Source organism: Tursiops truncatus, chromosome 2 (genome assembly GCF_011762595.2).
Source record: "Tursiops truncatus isolate mTurTru1 chromosome 2, mTurTru1.mat.Y, whole genome shotgun sequence".
NCBI classification, from domain to species: domain Eukaryota; kingdom Metazoa; phylum Chordata; class Mammalia; order Artiodactyla; family Delphinidae; genus Tursiops; species Tursiops truncatus.
The window spans coordinates 73,519,415-73,541,964 of record NC_047035.1 but is presented as its reverse complement, the minus strand read 5'-3'; the positions used below and the strand labels follow the sequence as shown (position 1 = coordinate 73,541,964).

Genomic DNA, 22,550 nt, shown 5'->3' with positions numbered 1-22,550 from the left:
TTCCACATATAAGTGATATCATATGGTATTTGTCTTTCTCTTTCTGACTTACTTCACTTAGTATGATAATCTTTAGTTGCATCCATGTTGCTGTAAATGGCATTATTTCATTCTTTTTTAGAGCTGAGTAGTATTCTATTGTATATATGTACCACATCTTCTTATCCATTCCTCTGTCAATGGACATTTAGGTTGTTTCCATGTTTTGGCTATTGTGAATAGTGCTGCTATGAACATAGGGGTGCATGTATCTTTTCAAATTAGAGTTTTGTCTGGATATATGCCCAGGAGTGGGATTGCTGGATCATATGGTAATTATACTTTTGCCTGATGATTCAGAAGCATAGTTGTTGCTGAGACCTGAGAAAAAAGTATCCCTGGGTACAGAGTGAGGACTCCGAAGAGTTGCTGTAGATGTCGTGGACAGCATTCCTAAAATAGGATAACCATGACTGTCATAAAGCTGCTTCTTTTTTTTTTTAAAATAAATTTATTTATTTTATTTATTTATTTTTGGCTATGCTGGGTCTTCATTGCCGCGCGCGGGCTTTCTCTAGTTGCGGTGAGCAGGGGCTACTCTTCGTTGTGGTGCTCGGGCTTCTCATTGCGGTGGCTTCTCTTGTTGCGGAGCACGGGCTCTAGGTGCATGGGCTTCAGTAGTTGTGGCACGTGAGCTCAGTAGTTGTGACTTGCAGGCTCTAGAGCACAGGATCAGTCGTTGTGGTGCACGGGCTTAGTTGCTCCGTGGCATGTGGGATCTTCCCGGACCAGGGCTCAAACCTGTGTCCCCTGCATTGGCAGGCGGATTCTTAACCACTTCACCACCAGGGAAGTCCCACTGTTTCTTTTTAAAAAATCTTTTTAAAATTTATTTTTTAAAACCTTTGGCTGCACTGTGCAGCATGCGGGATCTTAGCTCCCTGAACTGGGATTGAACCAGTGCCCCCTGTGTTGGGAGCACGGCATCTTAACCACTTGACCGCCAGGGAAGTCCCAAGCTGCTTCTTCTTAACTATGAAAAGAACTTGATTCATTCTGTGTAATATATAATAAGAATAATTACATGCTAAGTCAAGAATATCTTAATTAATTAATTTTTGGCTGTGTTGTGTCTTCCCTTCTGTGCGAGGGCTTTCTCTAGTTGCAGTGAGCAAGGGGCCACCCTTCATTGTGGTGCGCGGGCCTCTCACTGCCGTGGCCTCTCTCGTTGTGGAGCACAGGCTCCAGATGCGCAGGCTCAGTAGTTGTGGCTCACGGGCCCAGCTGCTCCGCGGCATGTGGGATCTTCCCAGACCAGGGCTCGAACCCGTGTCCCCTGCATTGGCAGGCAGATTCTCAACCACTGCGCCACCAGGGAAGCCCAAGAATATCTCATATTAGAGGAAATATGAGTAACTGAATTTTATGGATAATCCGTACATCCCATTTCTCTAGTTTGCAGAGGTTGCTAATTGACCCCAATAGTCTTTCTTCCCATCTTCTTTAGTGATAGAACCTGATATTTTCAAGTAAATATATGTCCACTTGGAATAAATACATTTCCCAGCCTCCCTTATACCTATATGTGGCCATGTGACTAAATTCTGGCCAACTGGAAGTAAATATAAATGGTGTTCAGAGGGAGTGGTGTGTATTCTTCTGCTCTTCGTTTTCCTGTTGGTTTAAAAGTGAATGTGATGGCTGTACCTTAAGCAGCCATCTTCCATGAAGTGGGATGCTAATGATGGTGGAGCAGCAAGATGGAACGAGTTGGGAGTCTCATAGTTGTGGTGTTGACATACCACACCTTGAATTTTTACCTGTAGAGCCTTTATATGAGAGAGAAATAAACTTCTGTCTTATTTAAGCCACTGATATTTCAGGTTTTTATGTCATACCCAGCCAAACCTAATTCTAACAGATGCACCTAGTTATTAAAACACTATCTCTTACCAACTCTTCGATCGGTCAACAAATATTTTCTATCAATCTCTGTATTCCAGAGCTTAGCATGGTGACGGCACATAATAGATGTTCAATAAATGTGAGAGATTAAATATACAAATGGACAATGGCCAGACCACATATAACAATAGAACTCTGACCTGTAATCTGTAGCAACTCCCCAGTCCATTATCTACAATAACCAGCCTAGGAAGCCAGCCTACTATATATGTCAGGCTTGCAGGAATTCAGACCACTATCTCTAGCAACCAGCCTTCAGAAGCCAAAAATAAAGTCCTGTAACCATCTTCTCCACACAGCTAGATCTTGATTAATAAGTGACAGCCTCCCTAAGTTTTGTTCCTGCTTCCAAATTAGGACCAACTAGAGAAAGCCACACAATGCATCTTTAACCAATCACATAGGAGGCCCTGCCTTCAGTTAGCCCACCTACAGCTTCCCCATACCAATAGCTTCCAATCAGGTCATACCCGAAGCCTTTCTTTTTTTCCACAATAAAGCTTCCCTACTCCTTTACCTGACTTTGAGTCTCTGCCAAAATGCAAGTGAGGCTGACTGACTCCCTTGCTGGAGGAAGCTCTGAACAAATAGCTTTTGCCTGTTCTCATTTGATTGGCTTTCATTAATTTCCACTAGTGTTTATTAAATATATGAAATGTAAAAAAAAAGATTTTGGTAGATAAATAGACAGCTAAAGTTCCTTTCAGAGAATTTATACTCTAGTGCGGTACACAGACATTAAACAAGTGTTTACACGGTTATCTTATTACAGTTGGGAGATGTGTTATGGCTGCTATGAGAATGCTATGAGATTATAGCTGAGATCTAGAGATTAGTAGAAGTTAGGCAAGAAGGTTGTGTGTCAAGAGAGATCCAGGCAGGAGAAACAGTATCTGCAAAATCCTGGAAGTGGGAAGGACTTGGTACACACCAGGAACTGAAGATGTCCAGGACCGTGAAGAGACTGTGCCTCAGGTCCTCGTGTCTAGCTCCCCAGAACTACTACTGTCTAGCTCCTACATGCCCATCCTTCCTGAAGCCTGATTCCCCTTTTCTTTTAGTTCTGTGATCTCTCCTGTCAAAACGTTCCTCTTTTGCTTAAGTTATATAGAGCCAGTTTCTGTTGCTTCCAACCAGTCATCTCTTATTGATAGAATTGCTTTGCTACATCTCCTGAATTACCAGTTATTGTTAAACTCTTTTATTAGCATGTAGTGTTTCACGTTTACATCTTATCCCCCAACTAGATAATATGTAGCTGGAAGGAACCACTAAGTTTTGGGGTGGTTGGTTACACAGCATTTCCTCAGGCTTGAGGTCCAGGATCTAGGTGATGAGATCTGGGCCCTTATGCCTGAGCTTGGTGGCAAGATGGGATGAGACTTGAAGGTCTTATGGGGAGGGGATGAGTGTGGGAAGGATGTGGATTGTCATGACCAGACTGTGACAGATTTTATTTTCTAAAGATGACCATGTGTATGTGTTTATCCCATTCTACATGCTGTTCTTGCAATGTAACTGATATTTCTTCCACCCAGAGTTGGGGTCTATGTTCTCACGCCTTGATTCTGGCCAGGGGCTTGTGACTTTCAAGACTAGGCCATGAAAATGAGGGAGCTTCTACCTGGAGCTCTCTCTCAAAGTTGCCATTTTGTAAGGAATCCCAAGCCACAAAGAACAGTCATATGTATGTGGTACAGCCCATTGCTCTAGCTAGTCTCAGCCAACAGTCAATGTCAACAGCTAGACCTGTGACAATTCTAGCTCCTAGCCTTCAAGTCCCTCACCAGACATTGTGGAGCAGATAGGAGCCTTCCTCACTGCTGCATTTCTTACTCACAGAAACCATGAGAGATAATAAATGATCATTGTGGATTGAAGCCACAAAGTTTTGGAAGTGATTTGTTATGCAGTAATAGAAGCTATTACATTATGCAAAAACTTGAAGTTTTTGTGTTTAAAATTTTTCAGTGAAGGAGACATCTGAAAGCTGTTAGCTTCAACCCTGGAGAAACAAAGACATATTGCAATTTTTGGAATTTATTGTGAAATGGGATTTTTAATGAATTGTGCCAATCTTTTCCTTAGATTTTTTTCTAAATATATATATTGCTTTCTGTGGAGAAAATTTTTAAATTAATATCAATATTTAGTCATAAAAATGAATGACATGCTGATGTGTATTACCAATGGATGAACCTTGAAAACATTATGCTAAGTGGAAGAAGCCAGACACAAAAGGTAATATTATGTGATTCTTTTTACATGAAATGTCCAGAATAAGCAAATCTAGAGACAGAAAGTGAATTAGTGGTTTCTAGGGAGAAAGGGAAGGGGAGAAGGGGGAGTGACTACTAACAGGTATGGCATTTCTTTTTGGGGTGATGAAAATATCCTGGAATTAGATAGGGTGATAGTTGTACAACCTTGTGAATATACTAAAAAGGTAGGAGCTGTACACTGAGTTGTACACTTCAAAAGAGTGAATTTTATAGGATGCGGATTATATCTCAATAACAAATTAAGATTATTAAGAAGTTTCCTTTGATCAACCATAAGTGAGATAGAGCAACAAATCTGGCTATACTGTCTATATGTGAAGATCAATTTTGACAAAGTCACTGACAAATTTGCAAAAATTAAGACCTGGAACAGAAATTGTAATGTTATAATTCATTTCTATGACAGACCAATATGTAAGTATATGTTTTTCCTTTGTATTTGAAATAAAAGTATATGAATATAATTGCATTATTAATCTGTTGCCTTTTCCTGTCTTTTACTGTTTTATTTATCTATCTATCTATCTATCTATCTATCTATCTATCTATCTATCTATTTACTGGCCTTGTTAGACATATGAGCATAGGAAGTCAGTAAAAGAAAATTATTACTCTTTCCATTTCTTCTATTATTTTTCATATCATGATTAATACTGAAATTATTTTTTTGTTATAGAGAAGGGTTTAAAATTGATATGCTTCAGTTGTCAAATGTGTAAAGTATGCCATTGGTGTTAGATACTGTTATTGAAAGTCTAAGAAAAAATCAAGGTCTAAACTGGAATGGCAATGAAGGGAATGCAAAGGAAAGAGATAGATAGATAGGTAGATAGATATAGATAGATACGTAGGTAAATAGATACTCTATGAATAAAACAGTTCTGTACAGTTAGGGGGCAAGGAAGAGGGAGATGTCAAGTACGAAATGTATCTCCAGCCTGATAATAACTGGCAATTCTTGGGAGTGTGGTTTATAAATATAGGTACCCAATGCCTAGAAATGCCTCTGAACATAGAGGTTCCTCAATACATATTTTTTGTTTGACTGAATGATCTTGTATAGCAGCGGTCCCCAACCTTTTTGGCGCCAGGGACCGGTTTCGTGTAAGAGAATTTTTCCACGGACGCGGTGGGCGGGGGGGCAGGGGTGATGGTTTCGGATGATTCAAGCGCATTACATTTATTGTGCCCTTTATTTCTATTATTATTACATTGTAATATATAATGAAATAATTATACAACTCACCGTAATGCTGACAGGAGGCGGAGCTCAGGCGGTAATGCGAGCGACGGGAAGCCGCTGTAAATACAGATGAAGCTATGCACGCTCACCTGCCGCTCACCTCCTGCTGTGCGGCCCGGTTCCTAACAAGCCAATGGCTGGTACTGGGAGGTTGGGGATCCCTGTCGTATAGGACACATTTTAATTGCTTCACTTACTCTCCATCCATCTTTTTACTCCAGCTATTACTGTGGCAACCAACTGCTTGTCCATGTCACCTGACAGTACCTACTCACAGGCACAGTTCCTACCTTTTTTGCCTCTTGCCCAGGGGCTTCTTTGCTGCAGCCTCGTGCGACACCTACCGTTTTCTGACCCTTGTGTAAAACTGGAAGAGTGAGGGAATTAACACACAAGGGGCAACTCTTGACAATTGGGGGTGAGGGCAAGTAGACAAATATCCCATCTCTTGAATCACATTCTGTATGGCTCCACAGAAGGTGCCCAGGGGGACAATGTTCCAGTTGCTCAGGGTGGTAACCAGCTCCACATCACACCCTTGGATGGCTTTCCTTCTTTCCCATTTCACTCTTTCCAGTCCCCCACTTTTGCCCCTTGTGATTGCTCTCCGCAATAAACTACCTGCATCTCATTCTTTTTTCAGGCTCTGATTTTTGGGGGAAAGCCCACCCTAAGACAGATTCCTACGTATAATGTGGTATAGTGGAATTAGTACTGGACAAGGACCCAGGAAACCTGTGTTGCAGACCTAGCTCTGTCACTAACCTCAAATAAAGAGATGGACACTTTTATTACTATTTTCAGATGCACATGTATTGACAGGAAAAGCTCTCCAAGCCATTTGTTAACTGAGAAAAAACCAAAAAGCAAGTCAAGAAATATGCTTGCAGCATGGTCTGCAGTACACAGAAAGAGCAGGGATATGTACATATATAGGTTAACAAATTTGTACAAAATGGCGGAGTAGCAATCGAAGCTTACTATATATTTTTGTATGACTTGAATCGTTTACAAGGAGACTGTATTTTGTGTAACTGAAAAGAAAAAAAAAAAGAAAGAAAAAGAAAGTCCACCTCCAAGCCGTTGTTCAATCATGCTTGTGAAAGTGGAGAGCATAAGTCAAAGCGCTCCACGAACGCAAGGTGAGAAAGAGGAGCTGTGTTCAGGTGTGTGCGCTAGGGGGCAGCCGAGTGAGGACGACGGCTTGGCCGGCGAGAAATCGGACCTGCGGGAGGGAGGGCGGCTGAGTCTTTGTGGTCGCCAGAGGGCAGATGTGTAGGGCAACCTAAACTTACAACTAATCCACTCTTCCCCTGGCAGGACGTTGCAGAAGTCATAAATTCCATCCCTCTGCTGCAGCCGAGACAGATAGGAGGGTTTTCAGAGTCGAGGGGATCCCCCTTCCACTCCCCACCGAGGGAAGCTTGGCGCTCTGAGCAGCCTGCAAGCTCTTTGATACCACATTTACGCTCAACAACTCTTTTCTCCGCCCGCACCCCCTGGCCCCCACCGGCAGAGGGGAAATTGAGTCACTGGAAGGCGAGGCCAGAGTCGCCAGGGGAATGTGCGCCAACGCCAGCCTTCAGGGCCTTCCAGATGCTGGGAGGACGGGGAGGGACCTCCAGGAAAATACACAAAGTGGGGTGAGAGGGGGGAGCGGCAGGCTGGGCAGGAGCTGAGCCAGACACATGGAGAAACGCTGCCCAGGATCAAAGGAAATATGACATTTGAAAAGAATGTGCACGTCTGCTTGTGCTGCGGAGGCGGGCAGGGCGGGGGCGGTGTGTGTGGGATCAGGGGCTGGAGCGGGGTCGAGGTCTCTACCCCTGCCCTTCTCGCCTCCGCTTCCCAAGTTCCTCTGCCCGCCTTTTAGGTGGAGGCTGGCCGGACGTTTCAGGATGTTCCTCGCTCTCCCTCCCCGTGGGTCTCTCCTTCCTTTATTTCCGAGATGAAGCTGGAAGGGAAATGTAACCTGAGGAGACCAACCGAGGGGGAAAAAAAAGAAAAGAAAAAAAAAAAATCAAACCAGGCCGCCTCCCCGCTCGGCCTCGGAACATTCTTCCCTCCCCGCCCGCCTGGCTTCTTCTCCCCGCCCCTCCGGCGTCTGGGCCCTGGGCTCGCCGCCGGGGCAGCTCCGCACGTCACTGGGGTCCCCCGGGGCTGGGGGGGTCCCCAGGGCGGGCCAGAGGAAGGGTGGGAGGGGTGGGAGGGAAGGGAGGGGAGCCGCATCGGCCGCAGCGGAGCTCGGGCCGGCCTGGCCGGGCCAGCCCTCCCCTCTTTCCCGGCCCCGCAGAGCCTGTTTCTCATTAGAGTAACGGGCGCGGTCCCACCCCGGCTGCGGAGTGTTTGTAAACGTCTGACCCGAGGGCCGTCGCTTAACCCTTTAGATGCGGGGCTGGGGGCGCGGCCCTGAGCCGGAGGGATTTAGATTAAAGATAGCCGCGGCTTGTTAGACAGGTTTGTAGCCTACGGTCTGCTAGGGGGAATGGTACCCGCCTCCCACCTCCCACCTCCCACCCCCCACTCCAGTCTGGCGTCCAAGTAACTAATCTCGATCTAAATCCCTCTCACACGACAGGGCCCCATCATGCCTGCCCTTCCTAGAAACTCCAGCCCGAGTCTTTCTTCCTCCTCCCGCACAGGTGACAGGTGTCCAACTCTGGGGCCCACAAGGTCGCTGGGCTGCGGGGCTCTGGTAAACCTGGTCAGGATTATCAGGAGAGCTGGAGCGGGATGCCATCGGATCTGAGATTCACTCCAGACTAAGGTTCTAGGGAGGAGGGAGCCGACTTTCCTAAGGGGCTAATTAATGGCCCCTCTGGGCGGCTGAGACTAGGGCAGCGGTAAAGTCCGGCCTGGATCCTCGCCCATCAGGAGCCGTGGACCTTTGAACAGTGACCCGAGACCGCTAAATGTTCTTCATTTTGGGGGGAGGGGGAGAGATGACCGGTGGAGGGCCTGATTCGGCAGGTCAAAGGCTTCCAGAAGGCCTCGGCAGAGCGGCCTTAGGCTAGGGTCTTCAAAGGAATGGCTTTCTCCTCTTCAGAGCAGCCTGGAGCCATTCTCTAACCCCAGAGCCTGGCTGGCCTTAGGCTTGGAGGAAAAGGGGAGGAGAGGTGGTCCTTCCTTGCTAGTTGCTGGCTGCACAATTCTTCAGAAAGTGTCTTCCCCGGGCCCTCTACACTGTGGGCCCAGGATGTGGCCCCTTTAAGGCGCTCGGACCCGGAGCCCCTGAACTTAGACTAAGTTGGGGATTGTGGTGGTAGTGCTCCCTGCGGAAAAATGATTGTCACAACTGAGGGCCAATAGGCATCATTATGGTCCTACCACGCTTGAGAGACCGTTTTCCAATTCAGTTTTGTTCTTTTTTTTTTTTTGAGGGGGAGGGACTGGAGAGAGGAGAGAGAGAGAGGGAGGGAGGGAGGGAGGGAGGGACGGGGGGGGGGACAAGGGGCGCGTGGTTTTCCCATCTCATCCCTGGAGGAGGGGCTGGAGCATCCCGGGCAGCCAATCAGAGAGAGGCTGGGGGGGCACTTTGAAGAAGTTTGGGGAAAAAAGTTTGGAAAAGTTTCTATAATAACGAGGGGGCGTCCGGAGGGAGGCGGCGGCGGCGGAGGAGGGGGCGTCTCAGAGAAGGGAGGGCGGGAGCCACGGGTCAAGATACTGCAGCCTCCTGAGATCCCCCCTCCCACCCAGACCGGGACCTGGGGGCCCTGGCCGGATCCATGGGGGCAGCAAGCTGCGAGGATGAGGAGCTGGAATTTAAGCTGGTGTTCGGGGAGGAAAAGGAGGCCCCCCCGCTGGGCGCGGGGGGGTCGGGGGAAGGTCAGTGCGGGGCTGGGGAGGGGTCTTGGGGTCCGTGAGGGAAGGGCGCAGGGATCCTGAGTCTGGGGACTTTCGGGCAGAGAGCCTGGGGTGAGAGATGAGGGGCTCAGAGGTTGAGGGGAGGCGCGGGGCTCGGGGGTCTGCGGAGGTGAGGCTGGGGACCCGGCACCGCTTTCTCCTTTTTAGGTCGTGACTGGGGTGGGGGTGGGGGGTGCCGTTGGCTGCGCGCCGCCTCTCGGCTGGGCTGTCACTGGGATGCGGGGCGGGCGGGAACAGCGGTCCCGAGAGCCCCGGGCGCTGCCAGGGAAAGGGGAGATTGGGCTCCGGAGCTTGCCCCTTGGGGACCGAGCCCTGGGCCCGCAGACGGGACGCCAGGGGCTGGGGGCGCTCTCAGGCCCAGCCGGGGCGCCCCTCCCCCTCCCCCGTCTGGCCGCAATGAGAGGCAGATGGCGGGGATTGAGCCGGGGGCGGCGGCCGCCGCTCGCACGGAATCCGCGCAGCCCGCGCCACCCCCTCCCTCGCCCGGCCGGCGCGCGGCACCCCTCCGCTGCACCCCCACCCCCAGATTGGGGGGAGTGAGGGAGGAGCCACCTTCCCTTGTCATCACAGCCCTGGAGCCCCCCTTCCCCTGGCCACCGTTGCGATGGCAACTGGGGCTCCTGCCAGCGCCGTTTGGGGGTTTGGGAACCGCTGCTAATTGGGTTCATGTGTGAGTCGCCCCCAGCTCAGCCCAATGCTTCCTTAAACACGCCTCCAGGCCCAGCTCCAGCCCCTCTCGACCCGCCTCCCTTACCTTGAGACCCGCCCCGTCTGGTACCCCAGGTCCCAGGGCCAGGAGCTCAGAGTGTGATGTTCTCTGCGTAGGAAAAGACCTGACACGTCTGGCTCCATCCATCTCCTCCACCTTCCCAAGGCCAACTTTGCTTTTGTCTTTGTGGCTCTGAAGGGCATCTCAGAGACCTCTCTTTACTGAGGAGGGGGCAGCATACCAGACTTGGGAGGCTGCCCGCTCAAGGAACCTAGACATCTCACCTGCTTCTCTCTCTCCCCATCTCCTGTGACGTCCCTCTCTCTGTCTCCTTCCCTTCCCATTTTGACAGAACTGGACTCAGAGGACACCCCACCATGCTGCCGTCTGGGCCTGGGGGAGCCCCCTCCCTATGGTGCTGCCCCTATTGGCATTCCCCGGCCCCCACCCCCTCGGCCTGGCATGCACTCCCCACCACCCCGCCCGGCCCCCTCACCTGGCACTTGGGAGAGCCAGCCAGCCCGGTCAGTGAGGCTGGGGGGGCCGGGAGGGGGCTCCGGGGGGGCTGGGGGAGGCCGTGTTCTTGAGTGTCCCAGCATCCGCATCACCTCTATCTCTCCCACTCCCGACCCGCCAGCTGCGCTGGAGGACAACCCAGATGCCTGGGGGGAAGGATCCCCCAGGGATTACCCCCCACCAGAAGGCTTTGGAGGCTACCGAGAGGCGGGGGGCCAGGGCGGGGGTCCCTTCTTCAGCCCGAGCCCTGGCAGCAGCAGCCTGTCTTCCTGGAGCTTCTTCTCAGATGCCTCTGACGAGGCAGCCTTGTATGCAGCCTGTGACGAGGTGGAGTCTGAGCTAAATGAGGCGGCCTCCCGCTTTGGCCTAGGCTCCCCACTGCCCTCACCCCGGGCCTCCCCTAGGCCGTGGACCCCCGATGACCCCTGGAGCCTGTATGGTCCGAGCCCTGGAGGCCGGGGTCCAGAGGATAGCTGGCTACTCCTCAGCGCTCCTGGGCCCACCCCAGCTTCCCCACGACCTGCCTCTCCATGTGGCAAGCGGCGCTATTCCAGCTCAGGAACCCCATCTTCGGCCTCCCCAGCTCTGTCCCGCCGAGGCAGTCTAGGGGAGGAGGGGCCTGAGCCACCTCCAGCACCCCCATTGCCTCTGGTCCGGGACCCGGGCTCCCCTGGCCCCTTTGACTACACGGGGGCCCCACCAGCCGAGAGCATCCCTCAGAAGACCCGGAGGACTTCCAGCGAGCAGGCGGTGGCCCTGCCTCGGTCTGAGGAGCCTGCCCCGTGCAATGGGAAGCTGCCTTCGGGAGTAGAGGAGGCTGGGGCTCCTCCCGGGGGTCCTCGGAAGGAGGTTGCCGGCATGGACTACCTGGCGGTGCCTTCCCCACTGGCTTGGTCCAAGGCCCGGACTGGGGGACACAGCCCCATCTTCAGGTGAGGGTTGTGTCTGACACCACTGCAGTCTCCAGTCATCTCACCCAGGAAGCAGGAGGGCCAAGGGATGGGTTTGAAGAAAGGTCCTAGTTCTGTGTCCTTGGCATTTCAAAAGAGAATCTGCTACCAGCTTGGCTGCTGGTAAACTACTCAGTTTTAGGGAGAATTTAAAAAACGCACCCCCTTTGGACAGATGATTTGCAAAAGGACAGTCACTCCCTGTGGATCAATTAGAAAAAGCGCCTCCAGCCCCAGAAGGACCATGTGGGTAAAGGAGGAATTCCTCTAGGGTGTCCTCCACCCCCAGCTCGGTGCTGGAACGTGGGCTGGATTTCAGCCCTACATTGGGCAGCAGCAAGTCTCCCTTCTCTAACTCAGTTTCTAGGGCCTGACTTGTGGCTTAAAAGTGTACCTGCTAGATTTGAATAAAGTAGCATGTATTTGCAAGTCAAAGGATTCATATTAAACCAAGCAGTTCTTGCTGTTCTTCTACACCTTCCACCCTCAAAGAACCTTGTCCATTTCAATAATCCTAAACCTTTGATGTCAGATCAAGCTGGCTCCATCCAGAAAAGTTTCCCTTAGTTGTTTCCAGACATTGCCAAGTATCACCTGGGGGCAATTACCGGTTGAGACTCCCTGGCCTAGGGTATCTGGGCGCTCACTACAGGAAAGTTGCAGATCCGTAACCCCCAGCTTTCTGGAACCCACCTGTCCAGCCCCAGCTAGTGGAAAGGCCGCTGGCCTGGGAACGGATGTGCTCAGTCCCGGCTCTGTCAGTTGCTGGCTTGCTTAGCCCTCTACGTTCCACCCTCAGTTTCTTTATTTGGGCTTAACAAATTAACAAAGGGGTTAATTTCTGAGACCTTTTCTGGTCTGAAGTTGTGCTTCTTTTTTTTTTAAATGTGGGATCTTAGTTCCCCGACCAGGGATCAAACCCATGACCCCTGCAGTGGAAGGGCAGAGTCCGAACCACTGGACCACCAGGGAAGTCCCTGAAGTTGTGCTTCTTTACTTGACTCTTCCTATCCAGGCTTGGGGGTTAAACTGGGCTTGGGGTTCCTCTGTATCCAGACCCTGTGTTCAGAGCTGGGAAGAAGGGGGTCTCAGTCCTGGTGCCCATTTACATACCCTCAACTCAAGGGGCTCTGAGGGGTCTGTCCCCCATCTCCCCTGCTTCTGGACTTGTGGACTGTTTTACTTCGGCTATAATTTTCTTTCTCCCATACCCACTGCCGCTTCCTCCTTCACATCCTGGGGAGCTGGGACCCAGGGCTGCCCTGATTGGGGTGTGAGGCTGCGGGTGATCAGTGCTCTTCTCTCTGTCTCTGTCCAGGACCTCTGCCCTCCCCCCGCTGGACTGGCCTCTGCCCAGCCAGTATGAGCAGCTGGAGCTGAGGATCGAGGTGCAGCCCAGAGCCCACCACCGGGCCCACTATGAGACAGAGGGCAGCCGGGGAGCTGTCAAAGCTGCCCCTGGTGGTCACCCCATTGTCAAGGTAAGGGGCAGAAGCCAGGCCTGGTAGCCTTTCTCCTCTCCAGTCCCAGATCCCTGCAGATGGGCTCCAGCTGTGCAGACCCATGGCACTGCCCTTTCCCACACTCCCTCTCAGCAATGACCCTGCAGGCGGCCTGGGGGAGGGACTGGTGTTAGGGGAGGAAGGGTGCACTTCAAGGACCCGGATGTACTTTCTACTCCTCTGTCCCTCCACCCCCGCTCCACGCATCCCATGGGACACCAGCCTTATGTCTACTCTGGAAAATGGTGGCCTGCCAGATGTGGGGGAGGGGTCAGGCTGAGGCCAAAGTTCACTGGGAGTTAGGTTGTCTCTGTTGAGTTGAGCCAGTCTCCCTTGGAAGATTTTCCCCTTTGCCCAGCCCAGTTTGGGCCTCATTCCAAGAATAACACTGAACTCCAGGCCACGTTTTCACCACAACTGGTGGAGAAACTAGTGCCCAATCTCCCCCTGGAAATCCCTTCCAGGATATCCTTTATCTTTCACTCCTCTCCAGGGGTGGACTGAAAACTTAGGGATGGATGAAGGATGAGACAGTGGGGATTTCAACTGGGTGGCCTTTGTCTCCCTCTGCCAGCTCCTAGGCTACAGTGAGAAGCCACTGACCCTACAGATGTTCATCGGCACCGCAGATGAGAGGAACCTGCGACCTCACGCTTTCTATCAGGTGCACCGTATCACGGGCAAGATGGTGGCCACGGCCAGCTACGAAGCTGTAGTCAGTGGTACCAAGGTGTTGGAGATGACCCTGCTCCCTGAGAACAACATGGCAGCCAAGTAGGTTCCAGCTCCCCTTCCCTTTATTCTGCGGGCTTGAGGACTAGCCTTTTCCATGGGGTCTAAGCTAGGTCCACTCTTCCTCTCTCCAGAAGAGTTAGACGTCATCCCTAGGAGGTGTCAGGCATTCTCACCATCTAGAAGAGGACTTTGGGGCTGGGGAGAGGCCACCTCTGGGTTCCGATAGCCCCCCATCGTCTCCCAGAGAAGGTCATTTAGGGCTTTGGATGGAGGGTGATTCTGGCATCAGCTGGGAGGGCTTGCCTTCCCTTCTTGGCTTCAGCATTGACTGTGCCGGAATCCTGAAGCTTCGGAATTCAGACATTGAGCTGCGGAAGGGTGAGACTGACATCGGGCGCAAGAACACACGCGTGCGGCTGGTATTCAGGGTACACGTGCCCCAAGGCAGCGGGAAGGTCATCTCGGTGCAGACAGCATCGGTGCCCATCGAGTGCTGTGAGCAAAGAAGCCCTGTAGCATCTCTCTGTCTCTGGCTAACTTCTTGTCTGTGTGTCTGTCTGCCCATCTCCTCTGCAGAATGTGCGGTGCCCTGCTGGTCCTGGGGACACCTGTAAAGGACCCAGCCCTTATTTCTATCATGGATGGGCTGGGGGAAGTGTTCTACTCTGCCCCTGCTCCAGATTGTGCCTCTGGGTTGGACCAGAGCAACCCTGTCCTCCATCTGCCCCTGGGTATCCCCCATGTATTTGTTTGCATAGCTCTCAGGCCTACCCTGTTCATCTCTGTCTTTCTGCCCAGGAGTGGTTCCTTACATGGTCTGTGTGACCCCAGAGAGACCATTGTTTTTCTTGTGTGTCTGCTTCTGAGGAGGGCTCCTCCAGGGCCCTGTGACAGTTATTCTAGGGAGGGTTGGGGCACAGGAGGCTGTCCTCTCCATACCAGCCAGCCAGGCCTTTCCTGCACTGCTCTGCAGCCCAGCGCTCAGCTCAGGAGCTGCCCCAGGTGGAGGCCTACAGCCCCAGTGCCTGCTCCGTGACGGGAGGGGAGGAACTAGTGCTGACTGGCTCCAACTTCCTGCCTGACTCCAAGGTGGTGTTCATCGAGAGGGGCCCTGGTGAGTATCTATGGGGAGGCGGGGAGGGCAGGCAGGAAGAGCTTGGAACGGGAGGGTGAATGATTTCTGGCACTGTCTCTAAACTAGCAAGTTGAGCCTCAATTTCCTTATCTGTAAAATGGGGCAGATAGACTGCCCGTCCTGTTATACTGTCTCCTCCCCATGTGTACTCTAGGCATCTGAAATGCTCAGGATGGCAAATAAATGTAAGAAATACACATTCTTTTATTGAGGAGTCAGCTTTGAGCTAATTTACCCCCATGTGGCTGGGGAAGATGAGAAGGAAAGAGGTGACTCGGACCCTGAGCCCCTCCTGAGTTATGGGACTGGCAGCACAGCTGTGATTACAGGAGGCTGTGAGGTGCCCCAGAATAGAGCTGCCGGGGTGGAGAAGGGAAGACTGAGGGGCCCAGGTATACTCACCAACCTGAGGCCTCTGCTCTCCCCAACCCTGCCCACCCAAAGCCCCAGCCCTATCCTCAAGTTTAGTGCCCTAGGACCATATCAGAGCAGAGTCAGAGGTTCTGGGTCATGAGACTTGGGGTCTCATAGCCTCCCTTCAAGCTGAGACCCTTTCCTACCCTTGAACTTCTTTCCGGCTCTGTCATGGGAGGGGATGTTTAGAGCTGCATGAGAGGGTTCCAGAGTTGTTTCTGGTCCCTGGACTGGCCCTGCCATTTCTCTTGGCCCCAGCTTGTGGCTCTAGATCTTGGAGACCGCTTTAAACCCTGCCTGTCCTATTGGGTTGAGTAAACATGCAGCGGGCTCCCTGTGAGCTAGGCCTTGTCAGGACCTTCTGAGTCTGGCCGTGGCTGCAGCAGGAGGGGAAATGGCGGAGGCCTGGGCACGGGGCAAGGGGTAGGGGCCGTGCGGCTGGGCTGGAGCTCCCTGTTCTTCCTGCACAGACGGAAAGCTGCAATGGGAGGAGGAGGCCACAGTGAACCGGTTGCAGAGCAATGAGGTACCCGTGTTACTAGGGTCCCCCCTGTGGGTGGGAGTAGGGTGGGAGAAGTCAGGAGATTCTCAGCCGGCTCCCTTGTGCTTGGGAGTGGACTCCAGCAGCTACCTGTCCTTTTCTAGAGGAAGCAACCTGGCCACTCTGGAAGCAGGGACACCTCTAGGGAATGAACTTTGCTCCTTTGTAAATGGAAAAAGCCAGGAGGTGGAGTTAGGGTACTTGGAAGGGCTGGGCTGAGCCTAGATCCCTGAGGGCCCCCTGCCTCATCCTCTGCTCTTCCCCAGGTGACGCTGACCCTGACCATCCCTGAGTACAGCAACAAGCGGGTGTCCCGGCCAGTCCAGGTCTACTTTTACGTCTCCAACGGGCGGAGGAAGCGCAGTCCTACCCAGAGTTTCAAGTTCCTGCCTGGTGCGCTCTGGAACGGCCCATGGTGGGGGGATGCGGACGTGGGGACTGATGCAGGGGCACAGGGATGCAGTGAGGGGTCAAGGGAGGGATGAGACCTAGGGATAGAAGAGACCTAGGGTTGGAGAGTGCGCTTCGGGGAGACTGCCAGCCCTCTCACCAGCGTGTCCTCCTTCCCATCCGTCCAGTGATCTTCAAGGAGGAGCCTCTACCGGACGCATCTCTCCGGGGCTTCCCTTCAGCATCGGGCCCCCACTTTGGCTCTGACATGGACTTCTCACCACCCAGGCCCCCCTACCCCTCCTATCCCCATGAAGACCCTGCTTATGAAACTCCTTACCTGTCAGAAGGCTTCAGCTATGGCACGCCCCCTCTGTACCCCCAGACGGGGCCCCCGCCATCCTACAGACCTGGCCCGCGGATGTTCCCTGAGACTGGGGGTACCACAGGTTGCGCCCGCCCACCTCCAGTCTCATTCCTTCCCCGGCCCTTCCCTAGCGACCCCTATGGAGGACGGGGCTCCCCCTTTCCCCTGGGGCTGCCGTTCCCTCCTCCAGCCCCCTTCCGGCCTCCACTACCTGCATCCCCACCACTTGAAGGCCCCTTCGCTCCCCAGAGCAGTGTTCACCCCCCACCTGCTGAGGGTTACAGTGAGGTAGGGCCGAGCTATGGCCCTGGGGAGGGGGCTCCGGAGCAGGAGAAGTCCAGGGGTGGCTACGGCGGCAGCTTCCGAGACAGTGTCCCTATCCAGGGTATCACGCTGGAGGAAGGTGGGTGTGGGACCAGGGGCTGCGAGTGTGAGTGTGTGCAAGAGATTGCTCTGCATGTTTGCTGAGGGCTGGAGCTTGGCCTCGCAGAGGCTGGGCCTCCGTGGTCCCTCAGGGCCAGCTGGAGGGCCTCAGGAGGCCAGTGCGTGGTGCGTGTGGCCAGTTGAATCCAGTTGAATTCTGAAGGGGGCACGGAGTACCTGCCTAACCTTTCTGCTGCCTCGGCCCTTGGCCCCAGATCACTGAATCTCAGGGCTAGAAGTACTTGCAAGATCATTCAGTCTAGCTCCCTCATCTGCAGACCCAGGCAGTGAATTTCAGAGACGGGCAGTGGCTTGCTGGTGCCCCAGCCGAGCACGTTTTCCCTTGCCTCAGCTTCTCCCCCTAAACCTGGTGACAGTGGTCTGGATTGGTGATGAGGGGCCTTCCTATTTCGCCTCTCTTTCCTCCCACTGGCTACACCCACCTCCGGCCCTGCTGACAGCGACTGCCCTGACGCTGCAGGCCAAGCCAGCAGGAAGGGGGCCTGAGAACCCACGTGGATGGAGTTCAGCAAGATTTGATTGAGAGCAGGGGTCAGGACACAGTGGGGAAACTGAGGCCCAGTGGTAGAGAAGCCAGTGCAGGAGGAGCCTGGAGGCGTCCTAGACGGAGGCCTGCCTGGAATGGATTGGGGGTCTCTGGAAAAGGAGGCGACCTGACCCTTGCCCAGTCTCTCAACTGTCCCTCCTTTACAGTGAGTGAGATCATTGGCCGAGACCTGAGTGGCTTCCCTGCACCTCCTGGAGAAGAGCCTCCCGCCTGAACCATCGCCTGGCCCCCGCTCCCCCCTGCCCTGCCCACTTTCCCTTCACCCTGGGATGGCGGTTCCAGAGGCTTGGGGGCCAATCTGGTTCCTCTTTCCCCAGTTTCTTGCCTGCTCTCCCCTACCCTCCCTTCCCTCCCCTAGCTGAGGTGTGGCCCCCGGGGCCTGGTGCTGCCTTGGAGGGCTGGGGGCGGGGGAATGTGGAGGCCTGGGATGGGGGTGGACCCTGGGGGGGTACTGGGAGCGAGGACTGGAGGACTGCCAGGAGTGAAGGCCGTGTCTAGATTGTGTACAGCCCACGGTGCTGGGAGGCTGGGGCCAGGTTGATGGGTAATAAACTGCTCGCTGACTAGTGTTTCAGGCTCCAAAACTCTTTGGAGAGAGACATGGGGCAGCTTACTCTAGCCCTGGCCAGAGGAGGCTTAGAACCTGGGAAGGGATGGGATGTGGCTGGGAAGATTGCATCCCAAAGAGTATCAGTGCGAGGGGGTGGGGAGGGTTTGAAGGGTCGCAGAGGCTCCCTAACCCGGGTGAGGTCGGGAGCCAGGGTTTGTAGACCTCTCCTCCCTGGGGATTCAGTTTCCTTTAGGAGCTTTGGGAAGATCTGTGTATTTTCAAGTTACTTTCTCTTGCTACCACCGAGATGATTCTGATTCATAGTCAAGGTCAGGAAACACCAGTCTAGTCCCTCTCCCTCATTTACAAAGGAGGCGTCTATGGCTCAGAGAGGGAAGGGGGCTTGCCCTATGTCACACAGCTAATCAATAGCAGGTTGAACGCTGCACTTCTGGGCTCCTGCCCCCAGCCCACCCTCAGATATCCTAACCCATGGAGGTCAGGCCCCTGAAGCTTATCTCCTTGGAGCAGGGTAGGAGATGAGGGAGGGCTGGCATGGGTCCATCCACACTCTGGATTCTCCACCCTTTGGGGTCTGTGAAGACATTCTGGAAAGATCTATGTTTCAGAGGTAGACTGCAGGAAGCCAAGCAGCTCCCCAGATGCCCTGACATTGCCTGAGCTCCGGCCTTTCCCACAGGTATACCCACATATCACCACTGACAGGCCTGGCCTGGAAACCTGGTTTGCCCCATGTCTTGACAGCCTAGGGGGCCAAGTCCCCAGTGGGTTGGGGAGAGCCTGGCATACAGGAGGCACTGACGACCACTGGTCCAGCTGCAGGGGGCCGTACCCCAAAGATATTCCGGGTGTTAGCACTCGGGAGACTTGCCTCCCCTCAAGGCTGGTATGTCCAGTGCGTCTAGACAGGCCTGGCAAGTGCCCATGTGTTCAGCTGTGGGTGTGACAGAAGCTGGCTCTGGAATGGAGGACAGGAGAACGAGGATGACCCCTGGTCTTGTCACTGCTGCTTTGCAATGAATTTCCTTTATCTTCCTGAACACAAACTGCTGCGAACCAGACTGATATCAGGTGATTGGCTCACTGGGCCATGGCTGCTTCTCAAAGGTACCCTCCAGCAGGACTAGAGTCATCACCCACAGCAGGAGGGACCCAGGGCACACATGTCCTGGCCAGCACCCTTCAGCTCCCCCTCCAAGATCTCTGACAGGCGGTGAGTCAGCCTCCGTGAATGAAAAGCTATAGTGATGGGGACTCGCTGCCTCCCAGGGCAGACCGTTTCACTCTCTGCAATAGCACTGCCACTCATTCATTGCCGGGCATTTATTGAGCAGCTACTAAGTGCCAGCCAATGCGTCCTGGAGGACCTCATAGCCTCATGGGGCGACAGTAAGTAAACACACATTATAACTCAACAATTCAACTCAGTAAATGTTTCTTGTACAGAAAATATGTCAGGTCTTGGGCGGGGGGAGTAAACAATTTTAATATGGGGAAGGAGCAGAGCACAGGGGCACTCCATCCAGCTGTGGGGGTCAGAGGGAACTTCAGGGGTGACTTCTAGACTGGGATCTGAAGCATGACTGGGAACTGACTGGGCTGAGAGTAGGGGAAGGGCAGGCCAGGCAGAGCCACCAGATGGGCCATGTCTTGGAGGAGAGAGGCAAACAGGGAGGGCCAGCAGATGGAGGGCTTGGCACGCTCGTGGGACTGGTGAAGTTCTGGAAGTGGGGGCGCTGTGAGTGGGGACCAGAGAGGGAAGCAGGAGCTGGGTTCTGCGGAGCCTTGTAGCCATGCTAGGAAGCTTAGTTATCCAAGGATAATGGGCGCTTTCCCACTAGATGGTAGGGCTTAAGCTGGGGTTGATACAATAGATTTGCCTCACAGCTCTTCCTTGGGTAGAGCTTCCATCTGCTTCCCTGTGACTGCTCTTCCAGCACAGTGTTCTGCCCTGTGGGCCCATACTTCACACTCCTAATCCCTCTTCCCATTAGAATCCTGAGGTGGGCAGGTCAACTCCCAAGGTCATTGTCTCTTCCCAGGTTCCTACAGACATCCAGCTCCCTGAGGCTGGAGTTGGGAGAGGGAAGAGAAGGAGGCTGGATCTTCGGTCGGTGCCAGAAAAGACTTTCTTGGCCACGGTTTCTCAAAGTGTGGTCTGAAGATAACTTGCATTTGAGTCATTAGGGAGGTTTTTTGGTTTTATTTTATTTTATTGTTTGTTTTTGTTTTTAATACAGATTTCTAGGCAACCCCTGACCCACTCAATTGTATTCTCGGGGGGCAGGCATAGGTTTCTGCATTTTAAACAGCACCCTAGGTCAGGGGTCCCCAACCCCTGGGCCGTGGACCGCTACCAGTTCATGTCCTATTAGGAACCAGGCCACACAGCAGGAGGTGAGCAGTGGGCGGGCGGGCGAGCGAGCGAAGCTTCAGCTGCCGCTCCCCATTGCTCCCCATCACTTGCTCACTGCCTGAACCACCCGCCTCCGCCCCCAGCCATTGAAAAATTGTCTTCCATGAAACTGGTCCCTGGTGCCAAAAAGGTTGCGAACCGCTGCCTTAGGTGATTCTCCGGCACAGGAAAGTTTGAGAACTAGAGTCATCTGTCAATTAAAGGTCTTTCCTTCCCACTCCAGACTCTAAAACAGCTCCCTGCCCCCTTCTCATAGATCTAGTCTGGGCTGCTCTGGGTGGAAGGTCACCTGCAAAAGTGCACTTAAGGGAGGGGAAAGGCACACACATTCCTGACATTGCAGCTCACCTCTCCCCTCTCCTTGGCTCGGTCTTGCTCCATGGACAATCTGAGATGGTCTCGGGGCAGCCTGGAGCTCTGGTGCAGCAGCAGCTGCCCCAGAACTTTTGAGTCTCCTTCTCTGGCTGCGTCTCTGACCTCTGAGACACCTGGGGAGGTCACACTGGGTAGCCTTCCAGGTGAATCTGGGCTCTGCCTGGAGCAGTTCTGTGATGCCTTGGTGCACCCCCTGCCAGACTTTCTAAGTGTCGGGAAGAAGGCTGCAGAGGAGTGGCATCTCATGGACCTCCTGGAAACTCCAGATGTGGGAAGCGCGCAGGGGTTTGGTGCTTTTTTGGGAGCTGGTTTTAGTGGCCTCAGCATCTGGTTGCTTCCACAAAACATCCAAGAAAAGAAAAGGGAAAAAAAAAGGAGATGGGGAAGGAACCTCTAAACTCTAAGAGACTTAAGGACATATCAACAGTTTGGCTATTCCTTACCACATTAAGCATAGACTTGCCATGTGATACCACCAGCAATCTCTCCCCTACGTATTGACCCTGGTGAATAAAAAATTATGTCCACACAAAAACCTGTTCCCAAATGTTTACAGCAGTTTTATTCATAATCAACCCAAACTGGAAACAACCAAGATGTTCTTCGGTAGGTGAACAGATTAACTGTAGTACATCCAAGCAGTGGAATACTACGTAGCAATAAAAATTAATGAAATATTGATGCATGCAACAATATAAATAAATATTAAATGCACTTTGTTAAGTGAAAGAAGCTAGACTCAAGTGGCTACATTTTGTGTGATTCTATTTACACGACATTCTGGAAGAGGCACTGTGGTAGAGACGCAAAACAGATCAGTGGCTGCAGGGGGAATGCTTAGAGAACAAGGAGTAGTTGACTGCAAAGGGATAGCACATGGGAATGTTCAGGGTGATGGGACTGTTTTGTGTGATCTCACGGTGGTGAACACGTGACTCTGTCCCACTGTCAAAATCTATAGAACTCTACACAGATGGAAATTAATTATATACAAAATTTTAAAGAGTCATTCAATCCTAGGATAGAATGTAAAGTGTGATATATGAATCTAAATGTATTATGAATATATATGGAAAAGGTGGTGGTGGGTGGGAAGGAGCTAAAATCAGTAATTTGGGGAAACAATGTTTTGACTGGGTACTGTAAGGCTAAAGACAAAAGGAATCATACGTACAGATTATAGTTGGTAAATTTGTTACAGGTTAATGATTCTGAAGCTACTTAACCTATATACTAGTGTTGAACAGTAAGTAAATACATTGTAGTGAGGTAGGTTTCTCACTGTCAGAGAAAGCAGGGGCTGGTTATCATGGTGTGGGCTGGAAGGCTAGGAGAAACCCTGTGGTGCCGGATTCAGATTGGAGATATCAGTATGAACTCATGCTCGTTTTACATATATCTATATCCATGTCTATATCTACATAATATTATATATAGAATATTATAGAATATATACTAGAGCTATATAAATATCTATATAGATAGATCTATAATCCATAGATATCTGTTTTATATAAGTATATATAAAATACATGCACATACACACAAATAGATACAGAGACAAATATAGATATGGTGTGTATAGGGGTTAATATACATACATAT

The 22,550-nt window shown here is 52.3% G+C and overlaps 1 protein-coding gene across 2 annotated transcripts; it reads left to right on the top strand.

Annotated features, from left to right (window-relative positions):
• The first annotated feature begins 9,066 nt into the window (after positions 1-9,066).
• Positions 9,067-21,335, top strand: NFATC4 (nuclear factor of activated T cells 4). Of its 2 annotated transcripts, XM_033851239.2 has the most exons (10): positions 9,067-9,294; positions 10,395-11,490; positions 12,827-12,989; positions 13,585-13,784; positions 14,068-14,240; positions 14,719-14,859; positions 15,765-15,820; positions 16,102-16,228; positions 16,414-16,995; positions 17,730-21,335. In XM_033851239.2, exons 1-10 carry the CDS (start codon positions 9,195-9,197, stop codon positions 17,795-17,797), a joined length of 2,706 nt encoding a protein of 901 aa, XP_033707130.1. In that variant the 5' UTR covers positions 9,067-9,194; the 3' UTR covers positions 17,798-21,335. The 2 variants fall into 2 exon arrangements, with proteins under 2 accessions (XP_033707130.1, XP_073656705.1); XM_073800604.1 differs by lacking the exon at positions 9,067-9,294 and having other exon boundaries at positions 10,398-11,490; positions 16,414-16,674; positions 17,730-18,152.
• The last annotated feature ends 1,215 nt before the right edge of the window (positions 21,336-22,550 follow it).